Source organism: Ornithorhynchus anatinus, chromosome 19 (assembly GCF_004115215.2).
Source record: "Ornithorhynchus anatinus isolate Pmale09 chromosome 19, mOrnAna1.pri.v4, whole genome shotgun sequence".
Lineage (NCBI taxonomy): Eukaryota > Metazoa > Chordata > Mammalia > Monotremata > Ornithorhynchidae > Ornithorhynchus > Ornithorhynchus anatinus.
The window spans coordinates 7,939,673-7,966,198 of record NC_041746.1 but is presented as its reverse complement, the minus strand read 5'-3'; the positions used below and the strand labels follow the sequence as shown (position 1 = coordinate 7,966,198).

General features: G+C 41.6%; 1 protein-coding gene across 1 annotated transcript in view; it reads right to left on the bottom strand.

The window, feature by feature from the left end:
• Nucleotides 1-26,526, bottom strand: part of RAB3GAP2 (RAB3 GTPase activating non-catalytic protein subunit 2) — a 63,078-nt gene that overhangs the window by 22,550 nt on the left and 14,002 nt on the right. Inside the window, exons 3-19 of the mRNA XM_029047302.2 lie at nt 20,692-20,812; nt 18,840-18,921; nt 15,600-15,647; nt 15,436-15,511; nt 14,412-14,513; nt 12,625-12,724; nt 9,528-9,626; nt 8,787-8,935; nt 7,225-7,304; nt 7,010-7,099; nt 5,823-5,962; nt 4,221-4,437; nt 3,421-3,564; nt 3,193-3,275; nt 2,810-2,874; nt 2,352-2,442; nt 1,773-1,897 (exon numbers count right to left, since the gene is read on the bottom strand). Of these exons, the coding sequence (XP_028903135.1) occupies nt 1,773-1,897; nt 2,352-2,442; nt 2,810-2,874; nt 3,193-3,275; nt 3,421-3,564; nt 4,221-4,437; nt 5,823-5,962; nt 7,010-7,099; nt 7,225-7,304; nt 8,787-8,935; nt 9,528-9,626; nt 12,625-12,724; nt 14,412-14,513; nt 15,436-15,511; nt 15,600-15,647; nt 18,840-18,921; nt 20,692-20,812 (1,812 nt within the window). The remainder of the gene's footprint in view (nt 1-1,772; nt 1,898-2,351; nt 2,443-2,809; nt 2,875-3,192; nt 3,276-3,420; nt 3,565-4,220; nt 4,438-5,822; nt 5,963-7,009; nt 7,100-7,224; nt 7,305-8,786; nt 8,936-9,527; nt 9,627-12,624; nt 12,725-14,411; nt 14,514-15,435; nt 15,512-15,599; nt 15,648-18,839; nt 18,922-20,691; nt 20,813-26,526) is intronic.

Here is a 26,526-nt window from a genome sequence, read left to right as displayed (position 1 = left end):
AGGAAACTGAGGCACAGAAGTTGAGCGACTAGCCCAAGTTACACAACAGACAAGGGGCAGAGCTGGGATTAGAACCCAGGTTCTCTGACTTCCAGGGCAGTGCTCTTTCTACAAGGCCACAATGCTTCTCCTGCCTTCAGGAAGCTCTACCTGTATATCCCCTGACACCTCAGACTTTAAATGTCTAAAACAAAAGCTCCTCATCTACCCACCCAAACTCTGCCTTCCCCGTGACTTTGTCACCACTACAGACGGTACCACCATCCTCCCAGTCTCACAGGTCCATAACCTTGGCATTATCCTCGACTCAACTCTCTCATTCAATCTGTCACCAAATCCTGTTGGTTCTACCTTCACAACATTGCTAAAATCCACCCTTTCCTCTGAATCTCTTTCATCCGAATCTCTTCCACGCTGATCCAAGCACTTAGCATATCCAGCTTTGACTAATGAATCGGCTTCTCTCTGACCTGCCTGCCTCCCGTCTCTCCCTACTCCAGTCCATACTTCACTCTGCTGCCCAGATCATTCTAAAAAACCATTTAGTATGTTTCCCCACACTTCAAGAATCTACAGTGGCTGCCCATCCATCTCCATATAAAAAAAAACTCCTTACCAATGGCTTTAAAGCATTCAATCAACTTCCCCCTTCCTATCTTACCTCACTGATCTCCTTCTACAACCCCCCCGTTCTTTACCTCAATCCCCTTTATGTCAAGATAAGGACACTTCAGTAACTGTGTATCTGAAAAGAGAGAAAATAAGAACTATTTCTACAAAAGGGTGTGTGTTTTAAATACTTGCATTTCCACTCGGTTAAAAATATAAATTTCTTTATTAAAATTTGCACCATGAAATCACTGAATAAGACGCTCATAGTTGTTGAGTTAGTTTAATAATGCAACGGGAATAAGACATTATCTTAGGACCGTTGCAATTTAAGGGAAACAAACTTTAAAAAAGAAAAAAATAGCCCAGTTACACTAAAAAAATACTCATCTCAGAGCTTACATCACAGAGATTACAAGGTGATACATTCCAAGCCTCAGTGCTTTATGGAACATAAAAAGGGTAGTTCCATGAAAACATTACAAAACAATAAACTCTGACAGAGTTATAACTACAAAATAAATGTCACTTAAAGCATCCAAAAAAGGAGTAATTTATTATTGCAGAATTCACAAAGCAATTCTGGTCCCTTTCATTTTTTAGAACCAAGTATTCTATTTCCATGAGAGAGATTAAGAATGGCTTCACACCAGCCGGCCATTCTTCCGAGCACAGGCAATGGCAACTTTTTGTCGCTGAACATAAGGTTTTGAGGAGGGATGTGGGGAAAATGGATAAGGGATCTTAGCTCCTGTCACTTCCAGGTCCAAGCTAACTCTGCTACCAATCCAGAGGCCTCTCTGTAGGGTCCCTGCTGTCTGAACCACCACAGCATCTGGAAGGAAAATGGACGGTGGGATGCCAGATTATAGTAAATATAACCCATCAGGGGAAAAAATGAGTTCAGGAAAACCTATTGAATAGCTAAATGATTATTTTGAAAAACTGGGATACTAAAGAAAAGATGTCCATCCCTGTGGGCTAGAAGTACCACGCCCACGTAAAGTCCTGAAAGGGGCAAAACGGTCAAATCCTCTTTGACCTTTTTCAAAAAGAACGGGAGTTTAGAGTTATCTTTCTAATCCTACTGAACACCACACTGAAAATTCCCATATTTAGTCTAATGATCTGTTTTTAAAATAACATGCTGTAGACTTACTCACATTTTCAGAGAACTGTGTGTCAGAATGCCCAAGGGAGTTCAGTTGACTGACTGATTCATACAGATTCAACAGCTTCAGCTTGTTGGCACAAAACTGCAACAGTCCTTCATCGATGCACTCAAGCTCTGGAAGGCGATTAAGAAAAATAGGCTAAACAGAAAGAGCGGCACATCACGTACGATCATCAAATTATGTGGGCCCAGAGAGGCATTTGACGAGCCCCTCGCAAGGGATGCCAGAGCTAACAAAAAAAGACTCCTTCAACACAAAAAAAGCAGGAACAGGAGGGCCTGAAGGAATACAACCTCTAGGAAACGGATTTCGGAAAATGAAGATGGATGAATACAGAGGAAGAGAGGGGAAAAGCAATTATGCTTCATATTTTAAATGCTCCTATTACGTTTCCTTAATTCTTGGAAACCATGACCAAATCAATTATTCAATAACATAGTCTTTAAGTGACTTTAAGAAGTTAGAATTTCTGAAAGAGACTAACTAAAATCTATTTTAAATATCCACCCCAGCAGAATTTGAATTGCAGTACTGAAATGACTGGTTTTTAATAAACTTGCCTTTTACCTTGGTTTTTTAATGTGTCCATCAGTGTTTGAGTGATATTCTTCAGGAAGGAAAATGGCAAACGTTCACTTGCCAATATGCTTTCTAAAGCCTAAGGGATAGGAAATTCAGCACTTTAAAAGAGCAGAAGCCAACATGTTCATGATTATAATTTCTTATTACTTTCTGGCTACCCTTTCACATTACTTTTCTACTCATCTATTTACCATGAACATCCAACCTAGATGAGTTCAATCACAATTGCAGTGAAGTCAATTACATGCCATACCACCCACTGAGCACTGGACCAAATACAGAAGAATCAGCTCCCTAACACCTCATACGCCAACCAAAATACTTTTTAAACAGATGTGGCAAGAATAATGAAAAAAGTCTTAAGATCTTCATATACTGATAAAGGTCTACTGATACATGTTTCTGAAATACTTAGAGTGAAATGTCCAACTCTTCGTGTTTACCTGTTTCTTGGTAGCAGGGTATTTAATATCAATAATCAATTCTTTTGCTTCAGTTTCAACCAAATCTAAAAATAGAAAGTTAGTCAAATAAATATTCAACTTACATTTACAGAAATGTAGAATTCATGTAATCAATTCAGTGAATTTTGGGGAAATTGAAATTAACATAGAATTTTTGGTCTCCCCAGCTAACTCGTTCTAGCACTTAATACAGTGACTGGCATATAGTAAGCACTTTGCAAATACCATAAAAATTAAAAATAAACACCTTTAAGCCCAATCCTAAAATGGCTGAATGCATTATAAGATGATTAGACCTAGATTCCCCATTAAAAAAAAAAATTATCAAAATGACTTCATTATTTCTGCTCAAGAACACCTACCAAGATTTGGAGTTTTATTTTTCAAAAGAGCCGTTAGCTTTTTCACCAAATGCATGTCCTTGGCTCGTTCACTCTTCTTATCACTATAACAAAAAGCAGAATTTTGTTTACAAATTCATTTGGTGTACCTTGGGGTTTTTTTTCTTCGATGGGTTTAAAACAAGTATCCTTTTGAATTTTAGGTGAATTTTAGCTGCCTGCTAATGAGCAGGTGAAAATAAATCTTACCTCAGTGCTAAATGGAAAGGAACATTAACAGTTTTCACACCTCCAGCCTCTGGGTCAACAAGACAGATCTGATGCGTCTGGGGCTGCCAGCTCTGACTGGTCACGTTATTTAAACCCATTATCTTATAGCCAGGGTACAGCAACCTGCGAAAAACCCACACACCAATATAAAAAAATATATTAGAGAAAGTATAAATGCCACGGTGCACTTTCAAAGAATTCAGGAAGTAAAATGCTGAGAAAAGCAATGAACTGTAATTGATGTTAGCAAAGGTAATTCAAGTGGAAAGAGGTACTCAATTTTCTTCCCCAAAAACCACCGGCACTACTGAATTATATTTAAGTCACTCAAACCATCTTCTTAGTAACATTTCAACATGATTTTACATTAACAGGGTTAGGTTCAGTGGAATGGACTGAAATTAACACATCTTTCATTCCCTTTTTTCAAGGAGATCCATTAATACTCTCCATCCAAGGCTCTTGAACCATTCTGCTTTCAGGAAAACATGTCAGAGAGATTAAATAATATTTCAATTTATGACTCTCTGTCTTTCCCCATTAGCAAAAAGCTCTTTGAGGCCAGGTATTCCAGGCAATATTGCTTTTGATTCCCAAGTGCTCACCAAAAGCACACAATAAATACAGTTGATGGTGACAAACCTAAACAGGCATAAATAAGGGTCTCAAGGAGTCTATCCAGAGCTTTTAACTCCATCTTAAATAACAGCCATTAGGAGAGTGTTTCCTCTCCAGGCCATTCTTGGGTACTGTCAGTGGAGTAGACCTTAGTTACTTACCTACAATGTTTTCCCACGTTGAAAGCTCCTACCCGGGGCCCCTGCTGAGTACTCCAAACTTCTAAAATCCCTCTCCTTGGAGCGTAAATCACCAGAAATTGTGCCACTCTGCTTGGGCCTTGAGTGTTCCCAAAAGGAGAGAGATCCGTCTTTTCCGATTCTCTTTCATGCAGGTCTTCTATGACTTGCACCCATCCAATCTGAGCATCGCGGTATCCTTTGTGAGGAAGGGAGAGTCAAGTAATCTGGGTCACGCTAGCAGTCATCACTTCTGTTCGCAATGTAGTTCACTCATTTCAGTACCTGCTGTGACACTGAGAGCGTAATGGCTAAGGAGATTTGTATACAAGTCCAGCTTTAATCATACAAGTACCAGGCTTTCTTTATCACGGCAGAAGAGGTCACTTGAAAAGTTATGGCCTGAGATTTGAAAATGCTAGGACACCACATAAGTATAATAATTACTGGGGCATTTATTAAGCATTTATTACATGCTGGGATGGAATCAAAATTATAAGGCTGGACAAAGTCCCTGTCACATGCAAGCCTTCCAATCTACCTTATTCCCATTTTACTGATGAGATCTCTGAAGACCAGAGAGATTAAGTGACTTGCCCCAGTTCACAGAGTAGGTCAGTGTGATGGGGGGAGCCGTGATTCAAACCTGGTGTTCTGACTCCCTGCCCTGTGCTTTTTCCATTAGGCTGTGATAAGTCTATTTTTTTCAACGAAATAGCAAGAATCTGTGTGGTTAAAAAAAACAGCTAACTCTGACACACAACTGTCATATACCACAAATTAACTTCAAATGTGTTGAAAGTGACCTAGTTTACACAGAAAAGAAATAATAGACATATATACGAATATAAGTAAATTAAATTACATAATACAACACTTACAGAGCATGGGGTTGGCGGGGAGGGCAGGGACTCTGTCCAACGTGATTACCTTGCATCTAACCCAGTGCTTTGCACAGTGTTTTGGCACAGTGTCTTAGTACCATAGTTATTTATAATAAGATGGCACTTTTTGAAGTATTCAATTTAACCATCCCCTCAGAGGAACTGAGTAATGTTCTAGCTAAGCAGATATCTCGAACGGATTCTATTTAGAATTGAAGAGTCTGCGCAATTTAACATTGAAGATGCATGATATAAACTAATTATGCTTTAAACCTGAAAGGTTAGGCTATGAATCTTTAAAATGACACATAACTCCCTCTCTATTCTGCATCTACTCCCTTTCCCTCTGCGCCACTCTTAAACTTGGATTTGTACCTTTTATTCACCCCACCCTTAAGTACGTATCTGTAATTTACTTATATTAATGTTTATCTTCCCCTCTAGAATGTAAACTCTTTGTGGGTAGGAAGCATGTCTATCAGCTGTTATATTGTACTCTCCTTAGTACAGTGCTCTCCACAGAGTAGGTGCTCAATAAATACAATCGATTGGCCGATTAAACCCCCCCCAACACCCAGTAAGCCCCAATAAAGTGCAAGCCATTCAAATCGGTTAGGCTGAAACCAAAATGAAGAAGACAAGGAGAAAAGTGTTGCCATTAAATCAATGAGAGACCCCTGGACGTTCAGCAATCCAGTACCTTTCCACATGCGAATCGCAAGTCCTCTAGCCACATCCAGTAAAATGACCCTGCCAAAATCATCCGTTACTGCTGCCAGCGTGTTACAAGGAGAGAGACATATGCTCTCACCATGGCGCCTGGAATCCGGAAGTCCAAATCTAGTATTAAAAAGAAGAAAGAGAAAAAACACAACATATTCCAATCTAGGAATTTCAATGGAAAAAAACCACAAAATGCATAAATAAAAGTTGTGGGGTCCATTTTTACTACAAAAAAATATGCATCTTACCGAGGAGTTAATGACCATTTTTGAAAATGGTGAATTTATGCAGGTTTTTAAAAGTAAAAAGTGTAGAAAATAATCTGGCAATCTCTCAGAAGACCTTCTTTAATGACATCTAATAATAATAATAACTAATAATTATTAATCTCTCTCAGAAGTTAACATGAAGCAGCCTCCCTAGAATGAGATATTCTAATTAAAGCAAACAAAATTCTCCTGGCCTGGTCACACATCCTACAGATCAAAACGGGCTTCCTTTGAGAAACATTCTCAAGAAATCTTTAACAGTTCCCTTCATTTCTATAATTATCATGGCAACGAAACATTAACTTCCTGCTAAAAATGAATTAAGCCTGATTCAGTGAAAGGATCCCTCACCAGGGAACTCCTTGAAGAGTGACTGCTTTGTGCACGGCAAAATGAAATGTAACATCACTGAATTAACTTAGCCTTTGTGGAGTTTGCAAGAGGACAAAAAAACTAAATGTATCAATTGGGGCTCTCCGCTGGGCCACCATAGCAATTCTTAAAGTTACCAGAGGACTTGAGCTCTGGGCCTTCATCTAAAGTCTTGAACCAGGCCCTTTAGGGCAGTAAACTCAGCTGGGTGGGCAGGATCAGGGATCTTTATGAGAATGAGGTTGCTGAATCCTACCTCCTTCCTCTAAAGCTGTGACAATATGCACTGAAAGTAGGGAACGTGGAACTTCCCCCGACCTTTGGGCCTGGGAATTTATTCCGCCTGGACCTGCCTGCCCATGGCCCTGCTTCACACCACCTTCTCGCAGGTTCCAATGACTGATCAGAATGATGGGACGATGGCCTCCCAGAGATAATCCAACTGGACAGTTTCAAACTCGAAAGGTTCAGTGTCCATTTGAATTTCTAAAAATGCAAAAAATAGAAAAGTATACAGACTTGCCTTACAGCTAACGGTGTAGCCGGCTCAACCTTTGGCTTCTGCTTTTGGACGGCCTCCTCTTCGTGCTTACTCTTCCAGCCAAGCCAACCACTTGCAAAAAAGAAAATTTAGCATCAAACTACTGCTTCTAGAATGTAAAGATGCAGGGCCCCGAAGTAGCTTCTAAATTAAAACCGTGTACCTCAAATGGGGAGATAATGTTGAATTTTATTTACCTGGCAGCATTAAATAAAGCGGAAGTGAGTTTACTCGCAACTGCTAAAGCAACATGAGACAGCAATGGCTGGGTGCTACCCTGAAGGAAAAACCAAAACAATGGAAAGCTTTAAGACAATAATATAATAACAGCATTTCTGACACAAAAAATAGGCATCTAAGAGAACTTTTTTGTAAGTATGGTTTACTAATAGAGTACTAAAATGCTTAAGATTTTCCAGATGATATAGTCCACAGGTCTACCTAAAACAGAAGCACATGCTCCAAAATGCAAACTTGCTGATAAAAACTTGTTCAGAGGTAAATAACCTTGTCTCTCTTTCAGGGTTCTTAGTCATATCTTTTGGAAAAAGTTACAAAAAAACAAATTCTTAAGGTTTGCCCTGGGTTTACATGCAGTAGTAACAAGATATACCGAGTACCTGCTGAGTGCAAGGGACTGTTCTTATGTGCTTGAGAAAGTACAACCAAAGCCAAGTCACATTCCCTGCCCATAAGAGGTTTCTGCATTCAGCTGGTTATTTTGCTTCCTAGACATGAGCAAATAAATTCCGTTGCATGATTTTCGAGTGCTTCCTTTCAGCACTTTTCAACACTCCTCCTCAGATTTTCACTGATTAACTGCTAAAAGAACCCCTCCACATTAGACAAGGCCTGTCCTTCGTTAGGTTGGGCCAAAAGGGAAAATCTCAACATAACCAGTAACCTCGGGCGTAGAATGCTGTTGCCATACTCTCCAAGATTAGTGCTAATCTCGTTCTTTTGGCAGGTGCTTCCTCTCTCTACACTATTTTCCCCTACATACTCCAAGCCACATCAGAGACTCTAGTCTGCTGATATCATCAACCGCTTTCACCACTTGCGGTCTTAACACGCAAAGTGGGGTGGAGACTTGGTTTCAATTCTGAGACAAGATCGGCAAGGCTCCCAGAGGGCCTGTCTTCTTGTTATACAATTGAAACTGAAAAATGATTAACATTAATGAAAAGGGAAGTATAAAACCTCTCTGACAGATTTTTAGTAAAGCGCATTACACCAGGTATAAAGGCTGTAACCCCATTTCTGCCAAAAAACGGCCCTGGAGTAACTCAATAAACTTCTGGTTGCTCCACCTGAACAATGGAAAAAAAAACCAAAAAGCTTCTTCCCTGACCTACCTCAAAAGGCAGATGAGGTGACAGACGTGAAACGGTGTGGGAAGGAAAAGCAATATAAATAAGCATTTAGTGAAGGAGCCCTAGGAAGATATTGAACAGGGTTTATCCAGTAACTAGATGAACAGAGTGTCCAAACAATCAACCACTTAGAACTCACTGCTTTACTAAGGTTACTCAAACTTCAGAACTTTAAAAAGTCTCAAAGTGGAAACTGTAATCTTTGATATATACATATCTTTTTTTTACTGGTAGGAGGCTGAGAAGTGAGTAATGGAGGGGAGAGATAAATCTGCTTAAAGAAACAAATTTTAATTTTCAGAGATGGTTATGTAGAATTGTGAGGTGTAGCCCGGGGAAAATTCAGAAGTGATTCATGACAATTTATATAACGAAGTCACACATACCTCTAAAGCATAAAAGAAACCAGTAAACGGATTGGAACCAACAGTGATGTATTGGGACATGGCAGGTGGGCTATTCTTTATCGTTGCATTAAATCCACCAATGTTTGAGGCAGTCTTCATTTGATCAAATGGAGAAAGGGTCATGATACCTAGTGCAGCCAAACAAATGGAAATGTTTTCATCAGGCACAAATTTTATTTTGGGCTGCTATTTTTTTTTTTAAAGCAAACAGCACCCTTTAAAAATACAGTGTGGGAGGCAATTGTTTTTTGCCACTGGAAAGCTTGATTTCACTCACTTTTGCAGGAGCAGAACGTAATACTTATCTCAAAATGTTAAAAAGCAATTTCATTCTAAAATTAATTTTACTCTGGCTTCCAAATTAGTTTCATCGAGTCCTAGAAATGCAGACAATCGGAAATGGGTTCCAGAATAGGGTGTACTAGGTTGGAAAAACGCATTAAGCAGTGAGCAATCATATACAACATATAATTCCAGTGCGATCACCATTTTTAATGTTTATGAAAATCTTACTTGTCCTCACTCTTGTTTCTTTTAGGTCTGTGGACCTGAGGGCCTGTACTAATTTGAAAGGCAGGCTTAACCGGAAATTTCTCCCCAAAAACATTGAAGTCTTCCTTTCACAGCATTTATACTTCCATTTTTATACACCTGTGAATGTTTGGTCAAACATGACTGTTCAAAGTGGTTTAGAAAAACGTATGAAGTGGCAACGCTTACCGATACTTGCATGATCGATTATGGTGTCAACATCTTGCAGGCCCCACTTCTTATACGCTAAGGGCGGTGGCTGAATGTTCTCATTGCCTGATGCTGCAGCTGACAATTAGGAATTAATGGACATTAGAAAATATTTTGCCCCTTTTCTATAATCCGTGAAGAGATCCGTTTAGAAAAATGTTAACGAAGCCAATGTGATCCTCTTTGGCATTACTCCCTATCTTCCTTCCCGGATCCCCTTGTCAGCTAGAAGGTTGGCTTGGGTAGAACAAAGAATGAATTGGGTTGGAGAAGGTGAAGAGATCAGCGAGGCCAAGGTGGGGGGCTGGGGAGAGGAGGGTGAATTGGTGGAGAATCTAGGAGCCAACTGGGAGGAGTTTTTATTTGAAGTGGACAGTCAGAGAGCCACTGGAGAATTCTGAGGAGAGGAGAGAGGTGTGGGTCGAGTAAGGCCTCTAGATGACCCACACAAGAGCAAGCACTACAGTTTAGTTGGACAAAGTCCATGTCCCACATGAGATTCAGAATCTCCTCATTTTACACAAGGTAACCGAGTCACAGAGAAGCGAAGTGACTTGCCCGAAGTCACTCAGTGGACAGGTGGCAGAGCTGGGATTAGAACCCAGGTCCTTCTGATTCCCAGGCCTGTGCTCTATGCTCTATCTGTGTCCAACTTGATTAGCTTGTATCTATCCATGTGCCTAATAGAGTGCCTGGTACATAAGCATTTAACAAATACCATTTTAAAAAGTATGCAAGATGTTCTCTCTATAAAGCTAAAAATTAAATTTCTACAAAGAATCTTCTTGGTCTTTAAAACACTGCACATTTGATAATTATGCCAAGGAAAAAGAAATTTCAAATTCTCGATAAAGAGCCCACCCTGAACTGTGGGTAGATATTGCAAACTACTCAAATACGGGGAAAGAGTGATTTCATTTTCTTCCACAGCTGAATAAAAAATGCTAACAGCTCCTAGTGTTCACCATACTAGGTAAAATGGGTTAGCACCCCAATATTTTCAATTAAATATCTTTGGCCACCTACCAACGACAATTAGAAACATAAGGGGACATTTCTGCCAAACTGAAAACTCCTCAAGGACAGGGATCATGTACAAAATTCTACTGGACTTACCAAGCAATTAGTTCAGTGCCCTGCCCACATAAAGACTCAATAAACACAACCGCCTTCCTGAATCCTTTCTTGCAGAGAACAGCGTGGCCTAGTGGGGAGACCACAGGCCAGGGTGTCAGAGGACCTGGATTCTAATCCCAGCTCTGCCTCTTTTCTGCTGTGGGACCTGGGGCAAGTCATTTCACTTTTCTGTGCCTCAGCTACCTCATCCGTAAAATGGGGATTAAGACTGTACGCCTCAAGTGGGAAATGGACTGTGTCCAACCTGATTAGCTTGTATCTACCCTAATGCCTGGCACATAGCTAGCATTTAAATACCATTGTTAAAAAGTCATCAGGTGTAAAATCACACACTTGACTCTTGACAAGATGGCATAGGTATCACTAATTGAGTTGATTTAAAGTGACCTTAGCTGTAGAATATTCAAAACTCCTGAAAAAAAATCTCGAAAATGCAACTGGAATTCCTCAAATTAATTTCCAGAAGAATACAGTTAAAATTTAATTTTAATTTCCAAGAACTCACTCTGCTACAACTCCCATTATATCTTATTGGCTTTATTGTCTTAATCCTCCTCAAGCTCTTGAACGCCTTCAACACTGTTGACCACCTGATCTTCAGAGTAACTTTCTCCAGCCTTGGCTTACCAACATATTACTCTCCTAGTTCTCTTACCAACCTTTCCTACACAGTTTGCTTTGATGGCTCTTCTAACTGCCAATGTCCGGTAAGATTCTTCTCCATCTACATTCATTTTCTTGGACTGCTCATCTGCTCAGAAGTTTCCAGGTCTGTACAGATGATCCCCCAAATTACATCTCTAGCACTATTTTCTCACAAAGCTCTAGTAATAGCATCGGTATTAGTACTTTCTGTGCAAACGGCACAGGGCACTGAACTAGGCAGTTGGAAGACCATAATTACCAGTAAGAAGGTAATTACTAAGACTGTAAGATCCTTGTGGGAAGGGATAATGTCTCCCAACTGTACTGCAGACTACCAAGTACTGAGTAGAGTGTTCTGGACCAAATAAGTACTCAATAAATCCCACTGACTGACTGTACTTGGTGAGTACAGAGTAAACTTATATTCTATTGGGAGACAAACCACCCCCAAGATGACACCACCTACATTGTCTGCTGGGACCTGAAACTCACTGTGCAAAAGTTGGATTCCTCATCTTCCTTTCTAAATCTACCCTGCTTCCTACTTTTCCCCCATCACTGTCAAAACCATTGTGCACAATCTCAGAATCACACAACCTTGTCATTTTTTACTCCTCTCTGCCACATACCTTCCATTCTGAATCTTGCTCTTCTTCCGCCAGAACATTTCAAGAATCTATTCCTCCCTTTCCACCCCGACACCACCTTCGAGGGCTAGATTACCACCACCCTGCCTCAAGCCATCTCCCTCTTCATACAGTTAATGTATCGATTTTTTAAAACACTCTTCAGAACTGATTACTCCCTCTCCTCAAAAGCCTCCAATGGGTCTCCATTTCTTCTCAAACCCTAATCCTTGGCTTCAAAGTTGATAGGAGGTTCCCCTTTCTACTCCTCCTCTTCCTTTCTAGTGAACATCTCCGAGCTTCTAATACAATGCTCGCCACATAGTAGGTACCCAATGACGTGGTAGCTATTATGTGTTTCGATTAGAAGGGCTTCCAAAATTCCCCAGTAGGCTCAATGCTTTGAAGAAGATTGTTTTTTAAAATGAACATGAGGTCTGTGCTTTTAAACAGCCTTCATTAGGAAGATTTCAGCTGGGGCAGAGGGGAAAAGGGAAATACAATTTTTCTTGAAGAAATTTAGGGAACGCTCAATTATCACCAACAGTGCTCTGCACTTAGTAGATGCTCAATAATAGCTGTTGATGAATGAAAGACATTTATTTGTGTGTATAATGAACTGCAAGCACCACTGCTAGTAATTATAAAGTTCCTCACTGGAACCTCACCTCGTGCTACCTGATTTCGACAAGCCCGAAGGGACTGAAAAAGGCTGAAACCGTCGATCGTTACAATTGCGGCTGGATACAGGATACTCAATTCTTCATTCTTTGAAACAAAAAGGAAATTTTTTTTTTCCCAACACAGTCACATCAGCAGATCTGTTTGCTCATTATATTTGAATGTCATGAATAAAAAAGGAAAACAAACACAAGAACTGAACGGCTAACTATTAACAGGCTCAACACAACAAAATACCAGGCACAAAGACAAACAAAACAAATGGAAACTTAAAATTCCCAGAAGCAATTTGGACAGTGACTTAAATTTTTCCAAAAAATAAGCTTTTGTTTTTATGGAGAATGATGGTCACACACTAGAAACTATCATATGATACTTTCTACTAACTTTTATACTGCTTATATACCTATTAGCGTAATGCAATGAGGCTTACTCATAGGTCACACTTACCTTCAACTTCTTCCTCACTTCGTTCCACCCCACACACTTTGCTTTTCTTACCCCAACCTATTTAATGTGCCTTGATCTCATCTCTCTCACTGTCGATCCCATGCTCCCACTCTCCCCTCCTGCCTGGAACCCCTTCTTTCTACACATCAAACAGTCTGGTGCTCCCCCCAACTTCAAAGTCTTACCACATATTAAGAAGAGAGCAGTGAAATTTTGGGGTGGGATGGAGAAAGCTTGCTATCCGATTCAAAAAAACAAGCGCATTTTTAAAATACTTTGAAAAATGAACTGGATCACTTTATACCGGAACTCACTCTCTCCCTAAGCTCTCCTTCTTCCTATACATGTTACTTGTTCCCTTACAAGCCTCCACCTTCTTCTTCTTCAGCCTTCTTCTCTCCAACTCCCCTTCTTCCCCCTCAACACTAATGATAAGTCACAGTGTATGAGATGCAAGAGAAGTTTCTATTAACTTCAAGAGCAGAGAGGAACAGAGGGGGGATAAGGAGGCAGGTTATCAAACCATATGTTCAAGATCCTGCTGACAGTTGTGTTTTTGGTCTCAATTTTCCTGCCCTTTTTAAGTTCTTGCAATAGTCTCTGCCTTGAGTCTTGAAGTAAACTTTTTCTTTTGAGAAAAATTGAGAACCTCTGGTGTAAAGTGATGGTAGCTATATTATTCTATCTTTCAAATGTAATGGAAAATATGTTATAACTGTGAAAGGATTTATTTTCAAACAGTCTGAAAAATCTTTCTAGGAGATTGGCTGACATTGTAAAATGTACACTAATGAGAATATTAGTAATTTCCTTCCTTTTTTGGAAGTTACTGTTTCAGAAACATTTCTGGGAAGCAAAGATTTAGACCCATAGTGCAGAACGGTTATGTGTCTGGATCCACATCTTTCCTCCAAAGCTCCTTATTACTGTACAAAATTTCATAAATATGAAAGTGATGTATTTTCTGACAGAGCACCAAACTCTACTATAGAACTAAATATGCTACGGAACAATACAATTACATTCTTTCTGACTTCTACATATTTAAAGTTAGCCTGGCTCTACCTCTACAACTACACTGAAGAAACTCTGAGAGCTGCCTAAATTTCTGATGTAATCTTAGCTCCCCTTCTAGACTGTAAACTCATTAAGAACAGGGAATGTGTCTGCTAACTCTGTTGTACTGTACTTTCCCATGCTCTTACTTAGTACAGTGCTTTGCACATAGAAAGCACTCAATAAATACCACTGCAGTGACTGATTAGAGGCTTTAGGCACCACCCCATAAGGTGTCATTAATTTGTTTAAAATAATATTATCACACCTGTTCTGTGACTCCTGGATGACGGGGGATTTCGTAGGTTCTACATTTAAGCTGTAACACAGGGTCTTCATTCAAAAGTTGTGCAAGCAGCAGCACACCGTTCTAGGAAGAAAAACCAACCTGGAGTAAATACTCTGGTTTATCTCTGAGATAATCCATCCTGACATACCCAGAGGGCTGCAGTCCATGGACTCCAGCAACTCTTTCCAGAGAATACAGCTTTCATAAGTCCTTACTGCTTACTTCAAAATACACCGGTTCCACCCAAGACTCTTCACTCCCAGTTCAATGTCAAAGCAAACGAGTGACATTATAGAGCCTAACGGAAAAAACATGAGCCTAGGACCACCAGAGTTCTGATCCCGGCTCTACCACCTGCCTGCTGTGTGACTTTAGGCAAGGCACTTACCTTCTCTGGGTCTCAGTTTCCTCATCTGGGAAATGGAGATTAAATACCGATTCTCCCTCCTACTTAGATTGTGAACCCCATATTACAGGGACTGTATGCTATATGATTATCTTGATTACTGTATTGTACTCTCCCAGGTGCTTACTGCAATGTCCTGCACCCAGTAAGGGCTCAATAAATATGACTGATTGATGGCACCTATCCCACTGCTTGTCACATATTACGCACTTAAAAAAACTGTAATTATTAATTATCACTATAAGTGCTCATTCATTCAGTAAACACTTGCTGGCATGAGACGCTGCGTGGCCTAGGAGAAAGAGTACGGGCCTGGAAGTCAGGAGGACCTGGGTTCTAATCCCAGCTCCACCACCTGTCTGCTGTGCTGGCCAAGTCACTTAACTACTCTGGGCCTCAGTTCCCTCCACTGTAAAATGGGGATTAAATGGAATATGGACTGTGCCTATCCTGAGTAGCTTGTATCTACCCCAGTATTAGTACTGTGCCCAGCACATAGTAAGCACTTAGCAAATACCACTAAAAAAAAAAAATGTAGCAGAATATCTACTATAATCAACCGGCCAGGAGAAAAAATACCAAAATGGCCCAGCTCACCTCAGTGTAGAAGCGCACGTAACCTGAGGTAAATCCCACCACGATGCAGGTCCAGTCAGGACGCCCAGTAGAACTCCTGTTCCAGAAACACGCAATGACAATTAATATCCCAGTAATGTATAAACAAAAAGAAATGTTAATTTTTGTTTGTTTTGTTTTTTTACCTCTTCTGACTGGCCAACGGGATGCATAAAGCGCTGCTAACACATTCCCTAGAAATAAATTATATTTTAAATATATGGGTGAAAAGGACATATTAAAATGTACAACTGCAAAGCATCTATGTGGGATCCTCTACTCTGATAAATTTGAAAATATTTTTGAAAACAATTAAAATTCAAAGCAGGGTAATTTCTGGAGATAAAAATGAATTTAAAAGCCGTTCGGTCCTATTGTTTCATTAAAGAAAAGCCTGGTGAACACGACAGGAAAATTTCATTCAGTATTACTGAATATTCATTACATTTGAATAATAATAATGATATTTGTTAAGCGTTTACCATGCAGCAAGCACAGTACTAAACACTAAAGCAAATATATTATATGCAGATTGGACAAAGTCCCTGTCACATGCAGGTTTCACGTCTAAGTAGGAGGGGAACGGATACTTAATCCCCATTTTGCTAATGAGGAACCAAGCACAGAGAAGTTAAGTAACTTGTCCAAGGTCATACAGCAGACAGGTGGCAAAGGCGGGATGAGAACCCAAGTCCTCTGACTCCCAGGCCCGTGCTCTTTTCACTAGGCTACACTGCTTCTCGGGGACCTTCCTGTGAAGGATGTGGTGCCCGAAAGTTCAGGCCTGAATTAGAAACTGGATACACGGAAAGAATATTTTTCCCAGAGGACTAAGGTATACTTTCCGACCAGTTTGGCAGAACACTGTGATCATGATTATTTATTACACAATAATGGGCTAAGTGCTCTGAGAGATACATGATTATTCGATCAGACGATCTCTGCCCCAAATGGAGCTCATAGTCTAAAGAAGAGTGAGAACAGTATTTCATTTGTATTTTACAGGTGAGGAAACAGGCACAGAGAGGCTAAGTGACTTGCCCAATGCCACACAGCAGGCATGTGTCACAGTTGGGACTAGAATCCAGGCTTCCAGACTCCCAGTTCGGGATTCTACCCACTAGACCATACTGCTCCGGCAGAGCATGCTGTAGTCACTCTGGGCATAAACGGGCTTTGCATGGAAAATTCTTCCATGCCTTCAACCATGTGTTGCACCCCTGCCAACCTCCTCTCTCGTCGCACGCTCTGCCCAACCAAGAATATGAACGAGAGGAATGAGAGCTTAAGTAGCACTGTCCAAAAAACCTCTAATGCTTTAATCAGCTGCTTGGCTCTTGGTCCCAAAGTGGCCAGAGTCAGGTCTGTAAGCCTTGTGTCTAGCTGAAATGCAAGTCCAATAGGACCTGGCAACCCAGGGTAAGGTCAGCTTAGATGCCACTGCATTCTCACCATTTTGGAAACCACCTGACCTGAGAGTCCTGGCCTGACTGAGCTGAAATTTGAAAAAGAGGTCCCAGAATATTCAACTCAGGCTGTGTAGGGTGGGACTGGAACAGGATTTGGGGTGGGGGGAGAATATATAAAAGGGGCAGGGGAGCGAGGGGCTGGAGAGGAGGAGAAAAATCAGTCATTACCCTGGAATCCAGGACCTGGATGACCTCCTGCTGAAGTAAAGGAAATTGCCTCAGGGCTGGTGAGCTGCCAGCATTCCAAGAACTCGTTGCTGGGATTCTCACCCCACTATCTGATGCTCAATCTGGCTGTCCTACCTCTGACCTGGAACGCCCTCCTTCTTCGTATCCAAAAGACGATCACTCTCTCCACCTTCAAAGACTTATTAAAAGCACATCTCTTCCAAGAAGCCATTGCTAAGCCCTCATTTCCTTTTCTTCCACTCCCCGTCACCCTTGCACTTAGATTTGCTCGCTTTATCAACCTCTCCCTTAGTCCCACTGCACTATGTACACTATTTATATCCACCCTCTAGACTGTAAACTCGTTGTGGACAGGGAATATGCCTACCAACTGTTACACTGTATTCTTCTGAGCGCTCAGTACTGTACATACTCAGTACTACTCACACACAGAGTAAGCACTCCATCAATATGACTGATTAAAACTGTTCCAAAAGTTGGATATCTTCTGCCTCACAACCATATAGAATTTTGGCCTTTGCAACAGCTTCATAGACCTTTAATTTGGCACGGAGCTTGACTTTCCATTGCCAGCACATTCTGTCAATCTGCCAAAGATCAGATTTGCCTCTTGGGTTCTACTTTCTCCTTTCACTGTTACCTATATAACAGAATCCAGTGAAAGCACTGAGGTCTGGGTTGCCAATGAAAATCTTCGGGTAGTGTAGGGAACCCTAGGTGATGGCTGGAATGTAACTTCAGCTCGTTTCAAACTTATTAATGCTCCACACTGCTGGACCAAAACGGAAAAGTGATTCAGGATCACTCCCATGTCTCCTTGGGTTTGTACCTCAAGGGTACGGCAATCTACATACAGGGGTTCCTGAGCTACTTCTCAGAGATATCTGATGATGCCTGTAGTCTGCTGATCTAAAAAAGTTTTCCGGATGAACACAAGCAGCGTGGCTGAGTGGACAGAGTACAGACCTCGGGTCAGAGGACTTGGGTTCTAACCCCAGCCCGCCGCTTGCCCAGTGGGTGAATTTAAGCACATTATTTAAACTCTGTGGCTCCGTTTCCTCAGCCGTAGACTGGAGATTAAATGCCTGTTCTCTCTCCTGCCTAGACTGTGAGTCCCATAGAAGACAGGAATCGTTTCTGAACTGATTATCTTGTAACTACTTGAGCACTTAGCACACTGGGTGGCACATATTAAACATTTAACAAATACCACTCTTTAGTATTATTATAACATCACAAGTATATCCCAACTCCAGCTTCCAGACTGCTTGTTTCATTAAGAAGCCTGAAGGCACAGATCGGTTAAACAAGACCCAGTTTGTCACCCAGCCCTATTTTACTTCAAGGTGATGGGGAAAAGATTAGACAGAGTACCTTAAACTAACTTGAGATGAAACTGTCACAGAGTTCCTAGGGATTTTGGTGAATTTCTCAAGGTAGGTGACTTTGCTTAGCAACTGCCAATGGCCTGGCTGGTTGATGGTGTCAGATGTAAAAGTCTCTGAAAACAGTTTGGAGGGTTTGTTGTTTCTTTCTGCACTCTTCCAATATCTGCCATTCTGCAAAGACCATGTCAGGTGCTGCTTCTTGTCTGAAGTATCATTTAGGGATGAATAAGCTCCTAGTAATCAATATGCTATACGCTGCTTAAATCGACCATATTTTGAAATAGTCCAGTCATCCCAAACATTTCACATATACACATACGTAAATGATATAATTACGCACCCTTCTTCAACATTTAAAGACCCACTCCAACCGACAGCATATTGCATTTCTTCCTTTCCTTTGTCACTGTATTTCCATTTTGCTGAAAAACAAAAACGTTACTGTAAATAAGGGGATCTCACCATGCAAACGATTTTATCTTGGAAGAACAGAAGACGTTTAATAAATTGCTGGAATAATCAGTTCTCCTGCAACTTGGAGGATACACTCTTGATGAATCCCCATTAAGGAACACTCACCTTGAGCTCATCAGTGTTTCTGACAATGCACACAAGTGCAGAACCACATTTTCCTGTTTTCAGACACTCGTAGGAAAAAAGGTTCCCTAATTATGCCATCACATTCCATCCGACACCCAGCAAAAACACCCATTCTAGGACAATTTACTATACATTTTTTGAAGTAGATTTCAAGGCTAAATAAAATGACTTTTCATCAAAATCAGTTTTCTACCAGATCCTGCCATTTTTTCCTCTGCGGTATTTCCAGGCCTTGCCACACAAGCAGTCGCCAGGCTGGCTCAAGAGCTTATCACCTGCTACAGTTGACATGCTCATCTTCCTGTTTCCAGTGCACATTTCACCTTGCAGTGCAGATCATTTTTCTACAACTTTTTTCTGCACGCATCCCCCCAATCCTAAGTTTCATTCCTCTAAAATCAAGGAATCAATCAAACTCCTGACCATCAGTTCTCTCTCTCCTCCCTCTCCTTCTCACATTCTTGTCCCATCAAATCCCAGCTCACATTCTTCACTGCTCTCAAGCAAACCTATTCAGCGTCCTTCATTCTCATTTCCCCTGCCACCGACCTCTTGCCCACACCCTTCCCACTCCAGAAGTCCCTCCAACTTTCTGAGAGTCCACTACTTTCCCCATCTTCAAAGTCCGTCTGAATCCCATTGCCTCCAGGAGGCCTTCCCCAATTAATTTCTAAATCCCCTACCTTTTCCCCCAACCGCCACTTAATCACTTGTCTCTTCCTTACATTCCCATTAGTTAAGCACTAAATCATGAAAAAAATCCCACTTTTCCTTCTTCCTTCTAAGTGTAATTTATTTTAGTGACGGTCTCCACTAGACAGACAGATTCACGCAGACCCCTAGCCCACATCCTGCCTCAGGAAAGCTCTCCCTCCTCAAATCCGACAGATAATTACTCCCTCCCACCCCCTCCCCCGCCTCAAAGCCTATTGAAGGCCCATCTCCTCCAAGAAGCCTTCCCAGGCTAAGCCCCACCTTTCCTCATCTCCCACTCCCTTCTATGTCACCCTGACTTGCTCCCTTTGATCTTCCCCCTTCCCAGCATCACAGCACTTATTTACATATCTGAAATTTTATTTATTTGTATTGATATCTGTCTCCCCCACTGGAGACTGTAAGCTCGTTGTAGGCAGGGAATGTGTCTGTTTATTGTTGTACTGTACTCTCCCAAGCGCTTAGTACAGTGCTCTGCACCCAGTAAGCATTCAATAAATACGACAATGAATAAATGAACAAATTCTTATTGTACTCCCCTAAACATACAGTACAGACCTCTGGTACACAATAGGTGCTCAATAAATATTATTGATGGAATAATGATCAAAAATCTGCAATTTTTGAAATCAAGCAACAAGCAGAGAGAGCATGTTTTTTCAAGATTTCAGATATGCCCAATGCAGATTCTCAATTATCTGTTTAACTTAATTAGGGGATGGTACGGAAGGGACAGTGCTAACCAAAATGTATAGTAAAAGTACCCTTTCTAGGAAAACTGAATGTATGCCATGATCCAAAATCCCCAAAGAAGCATTGTGTGGAAACAAACATAACTATTTTTACTGGGAAAACTCTGATAATCAAAGCATACTTACGCACTAGAAATACAGCCTTTTGCTCACGAGCTATAACCATCAGATCATTAGTTGGAGATAGGGATATCACACAATCTTGGAGCCAATATGTTTTGGGGGTCTTGCAAGGAATTTCTTCCTCCTGTGGGGAAAATTAAAATCATCACTCCTTATTGCAAACACCTATGAGAATATATCTGTTCACTTCCTTTCCCCTTTTCTTCTGCAGCACCTTCTCATCTAGAGCCAAGACCTACATTAAGGCTGACCTAATGAATGCGCTGGCCTAAACTAAGCACTCAGGAAGGTTCATCGGAAATGCGAAATGAATTCTACTGAGGCTTGATCGGGCCACCATTTTAAAGGCCCTGTAATGAACAGTCTCTAACGATATGACGGAGCTGGGGATGGTTAGAAAATTACTGCAGCAGATGGAAGGTCTGGAAAAAAAAAAAATCAGAAGACCAAGTGGTGATTGTGAAAACAGCCCTTGCAGACAGTAAGTGCTTCGGCACAGCAAGGAGCTACTTTTTCACACCCCCAACTTGCCACCGACTCTTGATCCACCATCGTCTCTTCAGCCACACTGGTCCAAATGGACCGAACCTCACCGTCGGCAGCACCTTCTTCTAAAATAAAGTCACAAAGGACGTTTCTAGATGTGAAGCAGCGTAGCTTAGTAGAAGGTGCACAGGCGTGGGAGTCAGAGGTTGTGGGTTCTAATCCCCGCACTGCCACTTATGAGCTGTGTGACTCTGGGCAAGTCACTTCTCTGTGCTTCAGTTCCTTCATCCGTAAAATGGAGATTAGGACTGTGAGCCCCGCGTGGGACAACCCGATGACCTCGTATCTACCCGAGGGCTTAGAACAGTGCTTGGCACATAGTAAGCGCTTAACAAATATCATTATCACTATTATTATTATGCCAACATTATCTGTTTGTCTCTGATGCCTTCCTTCAATACCTCTTGCTGCCGTGTGTGCTAATCACGGTGGCATTTCACTCCCCCAGAAGGTCGATTTGTGGAGCCCCATGATACCAAAACATCGGAATACACTGGACAAACCTCCACCCACACATAACGATGGGCAGGGAAACCTGCAACAAGTTCAAATATTTCAAATGAGCCAGCCGATCCCAACGACCTTTCCAGGCTCAAAGCTCCCTGCTGGTGGACAGCATTCAACCGCTAGCACTTTCTCAATCAACCTTGTAAAGGCTGAGGTCTTTCCACTCTCCCTGTCCTGACATCTCCTCACAGGTGGTGGGGCGTGGGAGATGGGGGCCAGGGTTTGCAGCCACTCTCCCATGGCACCAGGCCCGACAGCGTCAGAGAACGTGCACGGACCCCGGGCCAGCTGTTCTTCGTGCAAAGACGCAAATGCTGGAGGCCAAAAAGCCTCTCAGGGCAGCTGAAACACAAATACAACTCAAGAACATGCACCGAGAGGTACATACCACCTCTATTTCTTCATTTTTTTTGTATGCCTAAATGGCCAGTTTTGCCCCCAGCTGTGTAATTCTAGCAAAGAGATCATGAAAAGAGATCAGAAACACGAGAAAAAGTTGGGGAAAAAAAACCAACTCATCAAAAGTCCTCCAGGATCCAAAAAATAAAAAAAAAGGATCTGTGCTGCATCAGGAGATGAACTCCTTGGAAATAAGCTAAATCAAACAAAAAACTGAACAAGGGAAAATATACAGACTGACAAGCTCTCCATCTTCTGGAGTTTTCTGAATCGAGTAGTTGGGCGAACAACCAGACACTAAATCTGTTCTGTACACTTAAAGATTGGGTTTTAGAAACCTGTCAATTAAACATGAGTTTTTTAAGGCTTTTAAATATATTTTCAACTATTCTTTTAAAGGCCTATAAAACTCAATTTTCACAGAGTAGGACAACTATTTAAAAAATACACTGTTGAAAGCCCAGTAAAACTTAATGAAGTAAACATTGAAAAGTAACAGAGTATCATCTCTTTGTATATCATTACTCACACACAGCACGTAATAATAATACCTGTGGTATTTGTGAAGTGCTTCCTATGTGTCAAGCACTGCATCAACCCCTGGGACAGATACAAGATAATCAGGTCCCAAATCGGGGTCACAGTTTAAGTAGGAGGGAGAACAGATATTGAATCCCCACTGTGCATATGAGGCTCAGAGAAGTTAAGTGACTTGCCCAAGGTCACACAGCAGACAAGTGGCAGAGCTGGGATTAGAAACCAGGTCTTCTGGCTACCAATTCTATTATATTGTCCTCTTCCGAGTGCGCAGTTTGCGGTCCTGTGTACACAGTAAGCACTCAACAAATACGGCTGATTGATTTAAGTACCCATCCATGTGTTTCACTAAATTAGGCACTGTGCAAAGAGAACTGAAACACTCATTCATTCCATCGTATTTGTTGAATACTTACTGTGTTCAGAGCACTGTACTAAGCGCTTGGGAAAGTACAACACAACAATAAACAATGATATTCCCCACCACATTGAGCTTAGAGTCCAGAGGACTCCCAGACATAATTTAAGACCAATAACATGCACAAGGGTATGCCTGAAAAGGTTATCCAGACAACTGCAGAAGCAATGTACCGGTATATAAATTAAGTGAAGGAATACCTCATTAACATTTTGTAACAGCAAAGGGGGCAAGAGCATATTAGGGTGGGTTTTTAAGAGATTATCTTGGGCAGTAAGTCTAAGAGTCAAGCGACAACTTGACTCTTTTCCAACACTCCCAAGAATTCATTCCCTTCCTAACCTCACCTTTACTAGCTGCCTTCCAAAGACAGACAATATTCACCTTATGGTAAAGACAGCATTTTCAGGTTTCAGCCTTAAACTCCGGCTTCCACAAAGTCTAGACCCTTGGAAATGACATATCTGCAGTGCGTACGTCAAACGAAATGCCTGTGACACCGCTGTAATTTAGGTTGAGCTAGATATTAATGGCTCTGGGGCAATGAAGTTTACGAATATACAAGTCGTGGCACCCCAGGCAAGGGTCTACAATCTATCCATTTTTATTCAAATAATCAAAACTTCAACATGCGCAAAAACCCAAGGTACTCTTGCAGATCAAGAGGAGAAGAAAATGCACAGGGAAGCATGCATCTTTTTCCATTCGTTTACATTGCCTGTAACTCTGGAAAGACTGTTGAACCTCCTCTTTTGTTATGTCCAGCAGATGGAAGATTGCAGTGATTCACTCGGGCTGTCATTCACAACTGGCCATTTAGAGAGACGCTGATAATTTCCACTTTTGAATCACACTCCATTTTTTTCTGGGAATCAGCTTTTATAGCAATTAGCTAACCTTCAATGTGTGGAGTCTCGTTTCTGAGCCTTTGATAGTTGTTTCTGGTACAGTACTGCCTACCAATCATTTGAGATGTACTAAGAGTGCCCAGGTGTTCATTTTCACAGACACGTACCTATTACCGTGGTCCAGTACGCTCAAATATAATTAAAGGGTTGTCGGCATATCCATTATGGTCTAATTCATGAAAATAAATGCCCCCTCTACGTTTCACAAAGAAAAAAGAGCCCGAATGCTTTAGCAATTTTGAAGAGAAACGGAAAATGTGTAGAAAATCTCTGGCATTAGATTTTTTTCCCCGTTCCCTGCCCACCATTAGCAAGGACAGGTATGTCTGGGCAACGGGAAGAAAAAACAGACCATTTCCCAAATCACGATTCAAGACACTAAGCAGCAATAAGGCCATCGGTTCTAAGTGTTTGAAAGACTGCAGAGGCCCTCCACAAAGGCAAGAGCCTTTCCTAGCGCTGAGCCAAACCAATTGCTATATCCAACATGTAGCCCTAATGGAATTCAAATATAGATACCGGAACTTCCACTTGACTAGACTTTGGATAAAGACAAGGGCAGCTTAAAACGAGTTTAGCTTAGGAAAGAAAAAAAAGGTATTTGAAGGATAAACTCCAATCATCTAGCAGTTCAATGAAAGAACTTCAAGAAAGAGACAAAGGTAACAAAGACTGAAAGATTTCCGTAAAGATGCATTTTTTAAAGCAAGCATATTTGCCTCACACGAGCCCTGACTCTTGGTATCCTGATCTTTACAAGGCCTCGGGTTAAGGACAGCAACCCCTCCTCCAGTTAATAATAATAATAATGTTGGTATTTGTTAAGCGCTTACTCTGTGCAGAGCACTGTTCTAAGCGCTGGGGTAGATACAGGGTAATCAGGTTGTCCCACATGAGGCTCACAGTCTTCATCCCCATTTTACAGATGAGGTCACTGAGGCACAGAGAAATGAAGTGACTTGCCCACAGTCACACAGCTGTCAAGTGGCAGAGCCGGGATTTGAACCCAGGACCTCTGACTCCTAAGCCCGGGCTCTTTCCACTGAGCCACGTTGCTACCCACTAGGCCGCACTACCCACTACACAGATCTCCACAAAGTCTGCTGCTTTATCGCACTGTTTGGGACTGTGCTTCACTATGCCTTTTAATCATTTTTTCTACCGATAATTACTAATAATTGTGGTATTTGTTAAATGCTCACTATATGCCAAACACTGTATTAAGCACTGGAGTAGATACAAATTAATCAGGTCCTACATGGGGCTCACCCCCTTGGCCGACGAGGGAACCGAGGTACGGAGAAATCAAGTGACTTGCCCAAGGAAACGCCACAGGTAAGTGGCGGAGCCAGGGTTAGTACCGAGGACTCTTGGGAGTCACCAGTCCACTAGGCCACACTGCTTCTCCACCTCGCACACGTCCCCTTTCGGTTCAGCTAGTAGCGAGTTGCTTGTTTGATCTGCTGTCATCTGCCCTTCTCACTAGCCCGATGAAACTGTGCTGCTGCTCAATGCTGGTGAGCTGGCGGCGTGCCCGGACCTTGGGACTGGTCATCTTGCCCAGCCACTTAATCTTGAGGCTGGCTCCTAAGTGACACCGGTGAAATTACTCAATACGTTTGATGTATAGGTCCTTCGGCAGCCATGTGGAAGGTCAGGCACCTCCTCAGCTTTCTAGGTCTTCAGGTTGCGCCGGAGTTCAACGTCCTGTTGTGTCCACATTCTGCCAGTCTGCAGAAATTCCTGCTAACCTTTTAGACTCTGCATTTTACTTCTCTGCCTACATGACCATTTTGGAGAGTACCTCCTAGCAAGGAATCATATTCTAATTGGGCTCAGTTGCAAAACTTGACCAAATGAAAGTGAGACACAAAGGAGGCGGACACTTTAAAATGTTAACACAACCTTTGACATTTATAATCAAGAAGCAGCGTGGCTGAGAAGCAGCGTGGCTCAGTGGAAAGAGCATGGGCTTTGGAGTCAGGGCTCATGAGTTCGAATCCCAGCTCTGCCACTTGTTGGCTGTGTGACTGTGGGCAAGTCACTTAACTTCTCTGTGCCTCAGTTCCCTCATCTGTAAAATGGGGATTAAGACTGTGAGCCCCACGTGGGACAACCTGATCCCCCTATGTCTACCCCAGCGCTTAGAACAGTGCTCGACACATAGTAAGCGCTTAACAAATACCAACATTATTATTATTATAATCATCTCCCATTAGGAAAGGAAGGTAAGAGAGAGCTACATTCCACCGAGGAAGCCTATTATCTTAAGGTCTTCTGAAAACTCCATGGATCCATTTCACTTAGTCTTGCGTGATGATCTGAAAACCTAATGGGCTTGTAAACAATTCATTCAGACTGTGAGCCCGTTATTGGGCAAGGACTGTCTCTATCTGTTGCCAAATTGTACATTCCAAGTGCTTAGTACAGTGCTCTGCACATAGTAAGCGCTCAATAAATAATAATGAATGAGTGAATGAATGAATCTACCTGTCTGAAAAATCCGTGATCAACCGTCATGCT